Source organism: Microtus ochrogaster, linkage group LG4 (genome assembly GCF_000317375.1).
Source record: "Microtus ochrogaster isolate Prairie Vole_2 linkage group LG4, MicOch1.0, whole genome shotgun sequence".
Taxonomy (NCBI): Eukaryota; Metazoa; Chordata; class Mammalia; order Rodentia; family Cricetidae; genus Microtus; species Microtus ochrogaster.
This window is the reverse complement of record NC_022030.1, coordinates 19,440,034-19,452,426: the sequence shown is the minus strand read 5'-3', so window position 1 is coordinate 19,452,426 and position 12,393 is coordinate 19,440,034. Positions and strand designations below refer to the sequence as shown.

Genomic DNA, 12,393 nt, shown 5'->3' with positions numbered 1-12,393 from the left:
TGGTGTGGGCCCTAGGCTAACCAGATGCCTGGGGTGTCTTCCTCATGATGTGGGCTCTATCAAGCAGCACAGAAAGGGCTGTGCTCACCACACGGAGGTGAGGTCCATGGAGGGGTCGCACTGCATGAGTTCAGTTGTGCCCACTGGCTAAAGACCACCATGTCGGGCTTGTTGACCACTGACTTCCCCCACAGAAGGAGGGGTGGGGAAGGCATGAGACCCTCATCTGAGTGTCTAGCCACTCCTCCCAAGTAGCTGTTTGCAGTTCTGCCCTAACTGCACCTGTGTCAGGGAGGGCACAAGCATGCATGCTGGGAAGGACTAGGGAGGGGCTCCATCCTCATAGCCACGGGGAAGCCATCGTCCTTCCATGTGCAGGCCTTCCCATGGGTGGCTTTAAGATGACCTACGCTCCTGCTGCAACCACTGCCCTGTAAGCAGTCCAATAGTGACTGAGAGAACCTGGTGAAGGTTGGTTATGGGGCCTTAGCAGAGGAGACATGCATTACCTAGACCCCAGTGTGGAGAAGCCAGCAGAGGCCTTTGGACCTGTAGGAACGACCAATTACAACAAACATGCAACAGTATCCCCATGGGTACCGAGGGGACCAGTGGGGCCCTGGCCTGAGGCTGTCCTCCCTCCAGCCTGTCTCGCAGCTCACCTGTACAGACTGAGGTCCGTGAACCAGTCCTGTACAACGATCACCACGTGGCAGACCGTGAAGAGGAAGGCAGCTATCTGCAGTGACTGTTGGGAGGGATAGGGAGGGCAGAGGTCAGACACCAGCTCTTCTTCCCAGGATGCAGCTCAAGGAGCAGCACAAAGGGCTTCTTTCTGTGAGCAACACTGTGTGACCTGTTTCCTTACAGGCCAGCCCTAAATGTGGCCAGGTAGGAAGCAGCAGCCGCCTTACATAGAGGGGCACCAGACTGAGGGCAAGGGGTGAAAAGTGACTGCTGGAGGCCAGGTCTGTCCTCAGCCAGAGCTGCCCCCTCTCCCCCAGCCCAGCCCCTGGTCCCCCGCCCCCAGCCCTCAGCTCAGCCCCTACCAGACTCCCTCACCTGCATTTCCACATAGGTGTGAGGGAGGTTGTACTCTGGGGGCAGTTTGCGGTCATTATTGATGAGGTGGTCCAAGATGGATGGGCTTAGGATGGGCTGCAAGAGATGGACCCGGAAGGTGAGGCAGTTACTGCAAGGCATACTCTGAGAGTGCAGGCAAACACTGCCGAAGACAAAGTGAGGCCAGCAGCAGAGCAGGTCAGTCTAACCAGTGCAGCGCTGGTCAGCAAGAGGGGGCGAACCATGAACTCCCAGCCTTCCTGAGACAAGCCTTGCTGTTTCCAAGAGCCTGGAGTCCCAAGAGCCCCTGGTGCTCCTAAGTTTCACAGAGCATAAATAAGCCCTGGCCCCTTTAAGACTCTTTGTCGCTGGCTGTTTTTTATGTGCTTCCAAAGTGTTGCTGAAATAATTACTAAGGTCAAAAAATGATTAGTGTGAAACTTGGTGTGAATTTACAAATTGCATCAGTGCACATAGAAGAAACAGGGGTTAGCACACTGAACTTTCCTGAAAGTCACAGTCAACTGAACACCTCGGGAAACCACTTTGGTGTCAGTCATACTGCTGCTTAGCGGAGTGTGAGCTGTTCTGGAAGGTGCTCTTAGCCAGGCTTGCTTGTGTTCAGGTCCCTGCAGACCCTACACAACAAGGCCTGGCACTCAGGGTTCCAGGTTTTCCTGAAGCCTTTCCAGATAGCAGGTTTCCCACTCTGTGATGTCAGTGTCTGGAGAGCAGAACCTCCCCAAGGGGGAGTAACAACGCTGGGCCAGGCCCAGTGCCCAAAGGACTCTAGGCAGTTGGGGACTGGACATACACAGCAGTGATTCACACCACAGTGGAGGGGTGTGGAGAACAGAGGCATCAGAGGCCGCAAATGTCAAGAAGCATGCACCATGGGAGTCTTCGGAAGGGAGACACTGGCCAGACAAACAGGTCGAAGTGTAGAGAGTCTATTCTAGAGACCACAGTGCTGAGAGCTGGGAGCATCCGGCTCAGGTCTACCTCTTTCAGGGCTACTGTGAAACTTTAAACCCTGGGGCAATTCCCAGGCAGACAGGCAGTATGACTTCCCTTTTCTGAAACTTGGGGTCAGAAATGGAAAAGGACCTGTGAAGGGCCTGAGGGTGAGGAGCTGAGGACCACTGCCTAGATATCCATGGCAGGTCAGTCCCAATGATAGTGACAATTCTAAGCAAGAACCTGGTACCAGGTGTTGGTCAAACACTTTTCTTGGACCATTCCATAGACTAGAACGAGCTTCCAAGAGGCTGAGTAGAGCCTGCACCCCCACTGACAGGTGAAGGGGCAGAGTTCAACTTCAGGTCACATTCCTGATAAGGTTGAAGTTCAGGATATAGACTGATACAGACCCGAGGCCACACCTGAAGGCATGGTGCTTGGAGATCCTCCAGGCCACAGTGCAAAAGTGAATGTCACACTCTAACAGGAGGATGCTAAGGGCCAGGGAGAGGGGGCTGGGGCTGGGCTGGCACCTGTGTGTCTAGAAAGACAATCCGCTCCTGGGTAATGAAGAAGTCGATGCCACTGGTCTGGTTGCCCCCTCGTTCCTTCATCTCGGCACTCTGAGCCCGGAAGACATACGCCCTATGGGGAGAACATGTGGAGCACATGAGCTGTTTGGCACTGAGTCTCTCCAGCCACAGAATACCTGAGACGCGGACCCTCCGCCAGCCCCCAGGCCTTCCATCTCTTCCATCTGATGCCACGGCTAGGGAGTGATGATATGATTTTCAGCATGCAGCTTCATGCCCGCCCACAGGTACAGTCAGTGCAGCTAAGGGAGTCAGCAGACTCAAGCATTTACAGGCAGAGACTGCCAGACTTCCAGGTTACAGATCTCAACTCTGTCTTCCTGGCCCTTAAGCCCTCTTCCTCAGTTTCCTTATCTGTATTATGGAGATGACAAGGGCAGGAAGCCGTGGTACACATCTTTAATGCCAGTACTGGAGGAACAAGGTAAACAGACTTCTATGAATTCCAGGCTAGACAGGGTACACAGTGGGACTATGTCACAAAAAATTATGAAAACTGCTAGGCATTGTGGGGGTATATTGTTAATTCCAGCACTTATGAGGCAAGGGCAGGAGGATCACTATGAGGCTAGCTTGGTCTACACAGTGAAGACACCGTTGCATTTATTTATTTATTTATAAGAAGGGAATGATACTACTACCCAACCAAGTGTGTCCAACTTTTGGTATCTGTGGTGCAAATATCACCTACAAAGTTCATACTCAAGAAGTGTGCAATTAGGCTGGAGAGACAGTTTGGTGGTTAGAAGTGTGCACTGCTCATCTAGAGGACCTGGGTTTGATTCCCAACATCCATGTGAGAGTGCTCACGGGCAGAGTATCGGACGAAACAAAGCCGCTGGCTCCAAAGACTTCCATTTAGCTCAAATATGCTCTGAAACTATGCGGCTAAGAAAAGACAATGATGGGATGGGTGGGGTGGTGGATCTGCTCTGAGGGCAAGGAAAATGCTCCAGGGAGCAAGTGAAGAGGGACAGGCAGTACATGTGACGACGGGTGGATGCAGACCAGGGCGTTAGACTGACAGGAGGCACAGAGGGCAAGACTGAGGAGAAAGGCAACAACAGGCCAGGTGGAGGTAGGACATCAGCAGGCAGACACATAGGCCTTTCTTCATGGGACACAGGCAGGATTTGGGGTGGGGGTGTATGAGTCCAGATGCCCTGAAGCAGACGAGTGATGAATAGATTTTGGTTTGGAAAATGCCCGTCTCTGCTGTGTGCAAGGACTGCAGGAAAGGCTGGAGGTGGCTCCGCAGACAAGGCACCTCCCAGGGCCTCTCACATTCATTCCTATAGCCCTCTGCACATGTTTCTCTGCAGTGTGACTGAGACCCTGCATGGGCCTCACTTGGCAAGCTGTCCCTGAGCTACTGACCCCCTTCTTGTTTGCTCTGCAACTCAGGCCCAAATCCCAGGCCTAAGGCTTTGTGTCTGTATTCCCTCTCATTAGGGCACACTATCCATTGAGTCCGTTCTTCTTTCAGTGCTGGATTTAAAAACTGTAATCTGGCCAATTGTTAAAACTGGTTTTGTTGTCCTTGAACAAGGATAAGGTTGAGGATGACCTTGAACTGACTATGTAGCGGAGGATAACCTCAAATGCCTGATCTTCCTGCTTCCACCTCCTGAAAGCTGGGACCACAGGCATTCACCACATGCCTGGCTGTTATCATCCTCCAACATGCCAAATGGCTCTAACATGCCAGATGGATTCTCTTTACAAACTCCCCAGAAAACAAGCCCACATGGCAGCTATGACAGTCACGCGTATTGTGGAACCCAGCACCAAGAACAGGGGCTGGCAATGTAAGGAGCATTTGGTACACATTTGCTGAATTGAGCGAAGGCACAAAGACTGGCTGGGTAGATCTCAGCCTCTGCCAGGGGAGATAATGGCTGGGAGCAGGGGTTGGGCATGAAGGAGGGGAAGCAGGCTGTAAATGAGGTGAAATCTTTAGGAGTTGACAAGAGCCATGGGTAAAATGCAAACTGAGACAGCGGTTTCTGGAGTCTGGACAGAGAGCACAGGGGACTGTGCCTGCTGCTAAGAGGGGTGGGCAAAGATGCCACCCAAGAGGTGAAACAGCATGACGGCACAGGCAGCTGTATATGCAACTGGGCAGAGAGGCCGGGGATGGAGAGGCAGTTGGACCTTTGAGCTCTAGGCTCAGGCAATGGTGCTCCCTAACCTTTTCTGGGTTTCCACCAGGCCAAGACTTGGTAAGAAGTATAGGCCCTTTCCCCTAGAAGAAAAACCTGACACTGAGGCAGAGGGATTGTGGGATAGGGCCAGCCTGGGCTATGTAGAGAGACCTTGTCTTAAAGAAACAAAACAAACCCCCATCTCCAATCACAGCAACAATAAAACTGTGCTTCAGATGCGAGACTCCACACAAAGGGCTCACAGCCCTTTGTACACTAAGGATAAGGCACCCTCTGTACAAAAGCCCAGCTCCAGCTTCTGGGAACAACCTGGCCTTCATTCCTTACTGTGTCTGGTGTTGAGCAGTCTTATGTCAACTCCACACAAGCTGGAGTCATCTGAGAAGAGGGAGCCTCAATTGAGAAAATGCCTCGGTAAGACTGGGTTGCAGACAAGCCTGCAGGACTTTTCCTAATTAGTGGTTGATGGGGGAGGGCCCAGACCATGACAGGTGGTACCATTCCTGGATTGTGTCCTGGGTTCTATAAGAAAGCAGGCTTAACAAGCCTGTAAGCAACACCTTCCATGGCCTCTGCATCAGCTCCTGCCTCCAGGTTCCTGCCCTTGTTCCAGAGGTGGCCAAGGCTGTACAAGTTGGCAACTGAACTTGGTAATGTAAGAGTCACCCAGGAAGTGCTGCTTTTGAAGGCAGGAAGGGGTCATGGAGAGCAGCTGAGGCTTGGCACTGTGAGAGGCCAGGAGAGGCCACTGGGGAAGGCGCAGCCTCAGTGGCAGTTGAAGGCTCAGGACTGAAGGGGTCATGTAAAGAAGTTGAGACTTGGCACCATGAAGAGAGCCTAGGGGAAGCTATTGGTGAAAGTACAGCCCAGCTGTAGCAGAAGACCCCAGTGTTTTGGCGATGCCAGTACCATGGTGTCTCAGTTAGGGTCTCTACTGCTGTGGTGAAACACCATGACCAAAGAGCAAGTTGAGGAGCAAAGGGTTTATGAGGCTTACACTTCAGCATTGCTGTTCATCACCAAAGGAAGTCAGGTCAGGAACCTGGGAGCAGCAGCTGATGCAGAGACCATAGAGGGCTCACTGGCCTGCTCCCCTGGCTTGCTCCTGCTCTCTTATAGAATCTTATAGAATCCAGAACCAGCAGCAGGAAAATGGCAGCACCCACAATGGAAATGAATTGCTAATTGAGAAAATGCCTTACAGCCGGATTTCACCAAGGCATTTCCTGAATTGAGGTTCCTTCCTCTGATCACCCTAACCTGTGTCAAGTTGGCACACAAAACCAGCTAGCATACATGGGATAAGCACCAAGAACAGCAGCTATGGTGCAGTGGAGCTGCAGAACCCAGAAGACAAGTGTGTGAGCAGTAGATGGTGGAGCTGGAGAAGTGACACAAGGCCCTTGGAGGAGTCCAGAAGATCGAGTGAATCCCAGACATTGGACGTTGAGCTATTTATATTGTTGGTTTTGCTTTGATCTGATTTTGACTGTACCCTGGTTCTTCCCTCTTGAAACAAGAAAGTATTTAACTTAATTTTGCTTTTTATGGGGGTCCACAGTAGAAGAGATTTTTGATTTTTAAAGAGATGGGTATTGGGCTGGAGAGATGGCTCAGAGGTTAAGAGCATTGCCTGCTCTTTCAAAAGTCCTGAGTTCAATTCCCAGCAACCACATGGTGGCTCACAACCATCTGTAATGAGGTCTGGTGCCCTCTTCTGGCCCGCAGGCATACACACAGACAGAATATTGTACACATAATAAATAAGTATTTTTTTTAAAAAAGACTGTAAGTCTTTTAAAGTTATTTATGTCTTTCACGTGAGATCTTGGGATCATTGAGAAAGGAAAGGTTGTGGCTGAATGTGGTATGTGTGTCTGTCAAGATGACAAGGAGTCAATGTGCTGCATGGTTTTATGTCATGCAGCAAACCATGGGAGAGGAAACCTCAATTAAGAAAATACCTTCACGGGCTGGGTGGTGGCAGAACACATCTTTAATCCCAGTATTTGGGAGGCAGAGGCAGGTGGATCTCTGTGAGTTCAAGGCAGGCTGGTCTACAGGGCAAGTTCCAGGTCAGCCAGGGCTACACAGAGAAACTCTGTCTTGAACCACCTGCCCCTCAAAAATGAAAGAAAGAAAATGCTTCAATAAGATCAGGCTGCAAGCAAAACTGTTTTCAACCTTTCTAATGCCGCAACCCTTTAATACAGTTCCTCAGGCTGTGGTGACCCCCAACCATAAAATTATTTTTGTTACTTCTTCATAACTGTAATTTTGCTACTGTTATGAATCGTAATGTAAATACCTGTGTCTTCCAATAGTCTTAGGTGATTTGTGAAAGGGTCAAGACCCACAGGTTGAGAACCACTGCTGTAGAGTATTATCTCATGGCCTAGTCCACGGCAGGTGGTACCATCCTTGGGCTGCTGGTCCTAGGTGGATTCTATAAGAAAGCAGGCTAAGCGAGCCATGACAGCAAGCCAGTAAGCGGCTCTCCTCCACTGGTCTCTGCATCAGCTCCAGTCTCCAGGTTCCTGCCCTGTTTGAGTTCCTGCCCTGACTTCCTTCAGTGATGGACTATGATGTGGAAGTGGAAGTCAAATATGCCCTTTCCTCCCCAAATTGCTTTAGGTCATGATGTTTCATTACAGCAATAGTAACCCTAACCAAGACATGGCCCATCCCTATTTTGAGTCTTCCTTTGGTCTTCTCACGCTCCTCTAGTCCCCCGTCCCTGCCTTCCCTGCTCCCGCTAGGTTGTGTAGATAGAGAGGGGAAGTTCCAGTGAGACACTGGGCGGAATCAACTTTAGAAAAGAGGCTAATTAATGCCAACAGTATGGTGGCGCCTGAAGTAGTAAGTCCCAAGACACTGCAAGCCAGATGTCTTGTGTTAAGAGGTGCTTTAGGAGACAGTAGGGAGAACCTAGTGGATGTGTGTGTGAGAGCATGTGCACACGAGAAAGGGGGAGAAGGCATGCATATGTAACGTGGGACATGTGGCAAGTCACTCTCCATGTAGGGGGTAGGGCTTGGTTAACCCATGACTCGCATATGTGGAAAGGTTATTTCTAGGAGGGCCAGGCTTCCCTGCCTCAGCGTCAGGACGCAGTTCTTAAGGTCCCCTTCCAAATCCTCTCTTCTACTATCACCATTTATCTTCATCTCATGTCCCCTCACAGAAGACCCGTGTGCAGGTCAGCGACACCTCAGGCCTCACCGTTCCTGTGCAGAGGAACATAACACAGGAGGACCAAGGCTAGCGCAGAATCCGCTCTTTTCCTGTCCTATCTCCCAGATCACCAGATACCCTTAACTCTTGGGCTCTGTGCCAGCTGCTTCATCCGTCAATAATTCACTTGAGGGGCTGGAGAGATGGCTCAGCAGTTGAGAACACTGGTTCAGTTTCCAGTTCCAACATGGGAGGCTCACATTGCCTGTAACCACCATTCCAGGAGATCTGAAACCTTTCCTGGCTTCCAGTGGGCACCATGAAGCAAGCAGTACATAGACATATACACAGGCACAACACTCAAACGCATAAAAGTTAAATTAAAAGACTACCTGAGCAAGAGGAGAGCCTGAGGCAGCCACCACCTTCTGAAAGCCTTGGTGAGCCTCAATCCACAGACAGCCCATACTCATCCTCGTCCATGACATGAGCCCAGGACAGGAAGCCACCTTGAAGCCTTTCGTTACAATCCCAGTCCCTCTCCCCATGGATGACCACCTTCCCCTGGTCTTCAACACTGTTCCGTGCCTCACCTCTGGTCTTCTTCTGGAGTGTTTGCCGACAACAGTGACATGACCATGGACTTGCCTGTCCCCTGGAGGCCCAGGACACCGACCACTAACACGTCAGTCTGATCCAGCAGGTACTGGGGGGCAATGGAAGACATGAGCCTCACAAGCCTAGTAGAGCCTGGCAGGGGCAGCTAGGGAGGGTTGAGAACCAGTGGGGAAAGGCCAGTGTATTTCAGGGGAGGAATGGAGAGGCAGGAAGACAGGACCACCCAAGTCAGGCCCCTGCTCTGGGCAGTCTCTGCAGATCAGAGTGTGATTAGATCAGAACAAGGAGCTAAGTCTGTAAACACCTGAGACCTTTGCCTCCGGTCACCAGCTTTGCCGATCTTTACCACCAGGGGGCAGAAGAACCTCTTCCAAAGGCCAACTGGAGTCTAATGAGCCAAACTACCCAGGACTGAGGTTCACTGTGGCAGCAGGATCACATGTGGCTATTTTAATTCATTAAATAGGGGTCACAATGTCAAGTGCTCAGTAGCCCTGCAGAGGTGGAGGCTGCCAAACGAGGCAATGCAAAAAGAGTGGCTTTATCACTACAGAAAGGGCCCAGTGAAGCCAGCAGGCACGGCCAGGTTAATAAACAGCACTGGCATGCTGCACTAACAGGCTGAGGCTACAGGGGTAAGGAAGGGGCGGCCCTTCCAGAGTCTGCTGAACAGTGGAAGAGGTACAAAAGCAGAGAGGCACAGGCACGTCGGCCTGATAATACGATGCCCTCGCTAGAGCAGGAGCTGCAGGGAAGGAGCCTCTGGCTGGCACTGTGAAGACAGCATGCCGCTGGACCCCGGAGGAGTGTGGGAGCGGGATCAGGACCTTCCTCTGCTGTGCCATGGCACAGAGGTTCTGGTATTAGGGTAGCAGGGATGTCTAGCAAGAGACATCGGAGCATGTCAGGGTTTCAACTAGCCCTGGTGTCACAGGAGGCTAAGGCAGGAAAACTAGACAGTTCAAGAGTAGCTTGGGCAACTTAGTACCCTACTTCTGAACCAAAAAAGTTCAAAGCAACCTGGAACTGGAGCTCGGGAACAGAGAAGTTGTTAGCGTGCAGGAGGCCCTGGGTCCAATCCCCACTGTTTCTTGCCTAACATCAGCAGACCCAGTCTTTCAACTGCAGCCCTTAAGCTGGATGGGAGCTCCTCGCAGGTCCTGAGGGCTGTTCTGGAGGGGTATGGACAGACGTGTGGGACTTAGGGAGGCCGTACCTCAATGGCGCTGTCACACCAGTTCATCTGGTCATCCACTAGCTTGATGCTGTGCTTCATGCGCTCCGGGGGCAGGAGCTTGGCCTGGCCCACCACAGCTGGACAGAAAGAGAGAGGATTCATATAGAGATGAATACTCTGCATTGGTATGGGTTTTGGTCCATACAGATTTAAGGTCGATATGTATTTCTGCTCTTGTTTAAGGTATTACGTTTGCAGCTCATTTAAAAATGTAATGTATAATCAAGAAATACAGGCTAATAGATAGTTATCTATAATAAACTTTTAGTCATGTTAGTTTCTAGATATACAGAGATATATTTCAGTTAGATAATCTTCAACACTCCAAAGACCTACAGAATATGGCATTTAAAATGGTTTAAGAACTTAGACTTTTCTTGACAGTGAGACATGCCTGCTTCTGGCAGCATCAATTCAGAGAGGTTAATGGGCATTGAAGAAACTTGTTATGGCATTTGCCTTCAATACAAGGCTAGCCATTTGGGCAAGAAATTGCTCTTGCCTGGACTGCTTAATGGTATGCTGTATGAACTGGACATGCAGGACCCACAGAAAAGTGACTGCTAAACTTTCCAAAAGATGGGCTGGTCCTTCAGGGTTCCTGCTTCACAGAAGAAACTGCCAGACACTCTGCAGGACACAGAAGATAGGAACTGACAAACTTTGCCATTACAAGGCAGAAAAAAAAAAAAACCTTCAAATTTCCTGCTTCATGGAAAAAGACTGCTGCCTATAGACTAAGGTGGATGCCCCAACATCACAGAAGAACTTTGGGTGACTGTCCAGGCAGCAAGATGTCTCTGTCAATTCTAGAACTTTGGAAGTTGCTTACAATGCACTTCTGTTTACTTAGGCAATATTATATCCTTCTGGGGTCTTTGCTGGAGTTGAAGACAGTTATAGTTTTCCTTAGTTATGATGAAAGATAAATTAGATATAAAACTGTAGACTCACAAATACAGGATAAAGTATTTTCCTTAATTTGCCAAATGTAAATGGACTAAATATTGTAACTATAATTTTTGTTTGATAACTGTTTTGCTATATGTAATTTTACTATGTTAAAGTTAAAACCTTCCTTTTTTAATTAGATAGAAAAGGGGAAATGATGTGGGAAGTCCTTCTGTATATGTGTTGCTTTTATTGGGTAGTGAATAAAGCTGTTTTAGCCAATGGCTTAGCAAAGTAAAGTCAGGTGGAAAATCTGAACAGAGATAAAGAGAGTAGGCAGAGTCAAGGAAAAAGATGCTGCGGCCAGAACCTTTTTGGTAAACCATGGCCTCGTGGCAATACTCAGATTAATAGATATGGATTAATTTAAGATATAAGAGTTAGCTAGAAAGACGCCTAAGATATTGGTCAAACAGTATTGTAATTAATATAGTTTCTGTGTGATTATTTGGGTCTGAGTGTCTGGGAAACGAAAGTACAGTTGCCATCTACACAGGGCAGTGAGGGTCTGAGTGGGCCAGGAAGGCAGGAGCGTGGCCTGGCCCGACAGGACGGAGAGGATCTAAGGCGGCTAGGAACTGGTCCCTGCCTAGGCTGCGGGGTCCACTCACGGTCCATGGCAGTTGGTGCTGCAGTGCCCATGCCCCGGTTCTGAATCTGGTACACAGGCTGCGTGGGTCTCTGCCCCTCCTTCTCTCCTTTGGGTGGCACAGGGGCTGTGGGGGGTGGGGCAGTGCCCTCAGGGGTGGCAGCTCCTGTTCCAGCCACAGGCCCTTTCCCCTCCTCACGTGGCTTCATGAGCACAATGGGTTTCTCCAGTGGGGCTGGGGCTGGTGGTGCTGCTGGGGCTGTGGTTGGTGGCGGCTGCTTTGACTGTGGGAGTGAGAAGGTTGCAGATCACCGTGGAGACCTCCCATCACCCCTCTTCCCACCTCCCTCCTGAGGTCCTCAATGCTCACCCGCTCTGCTGGAGGCTTTGAGAGGATGATGGGGGTTTTTTGCATGACGTTAGTGCTGGGGTCTTCGCTGCCATCCTGAGGAGAGAGAATGCAGCTATTAATCCAGACAACCTCCATGAAGCCTCCCAACCCTACCCAGGTGCTGATACTACGCCCTTGAGACTGGAAACCCATGCAGAATGTGGCTGAGCATGGGAACTCGCTCTTAACTATTCACCCGGCTTCAGAGTCACATCTTCGCAACCCCGACAGCGTCCTCTGCAGCCTCATGGGAAGGAGGGAGAGCGGGGTGTGGGAACCCAAGTAAGAGCTACACCCAATCCTACCTGGTCAACCTTGGGGGAAGGGCAGGAGCTCCACCTTCACAGGACAATATAGGACAGAGGGAAACTGCCTGTGTGTTGCCTAGTGGGACCCCTGATACATGGCAGGTGCCTGCTCTGTGAGAGCCACTGGGATCCTTACTACCCTGACTGCCAAGCCCTTGGCCCTGTCCCTGTTCTCACAGGCAAATGCACTCCTTCCTATGTGTCATCCTCTTCTGCCTCCCGATCACCCTCAGTCTAGAGGGGAAGGTTCAAATTTCAGGCCTGCTCCTGGTTAAGGTCACTGTGGACCCTCACTGGGCCTGTTTCTCTGTAAGTCCTACTCATTCTGCTGGCTCAGAGGCCCGC

General features: G+C 50.5%; 1 protein-coding gene across 1 annotated transcript in view; it reads right to left on the bottom strand.

Moving 5' to 3' along the window:
* Nucleotides 1-12,393, bottom strand: part of Smg9 (SMG9, nonsense mediated mRNA decay factor) — a 23,104-nt gene that overhangs the window by 5,146 nt on the left and 5,565 nt on the right. Inside the window, exons 3-9 of the mRNA XM_005361104.2 lie at nt 11,720-11,794; nt 11,372-11,633; nt 9,789-9,886; nt 8,548-8,660; nt 2,556-2,667; nt 1,063-1,158; nt 663-748 (exon numbers count right to left, since the gene is read on the bottom strand). Coding sequence (XP_005361161.1) covers nt 663-748; nt 1,063-1,158; nt 2,556-2,667; nt 8,548-8,660; nt 9,789-9,886; nt 11,372-11,633; nt 11,720-11,794 — 842 coding nt within the window. The remainder of the gene's footprint in view (nt 1-662; nt 749-1,062; nt 1,159-2,555; nt 2,668-8,547; nt 8,661-9,788; nt 9,887-11,371; nt 11,634-11,719; nt 11,795-12,393) is intronic.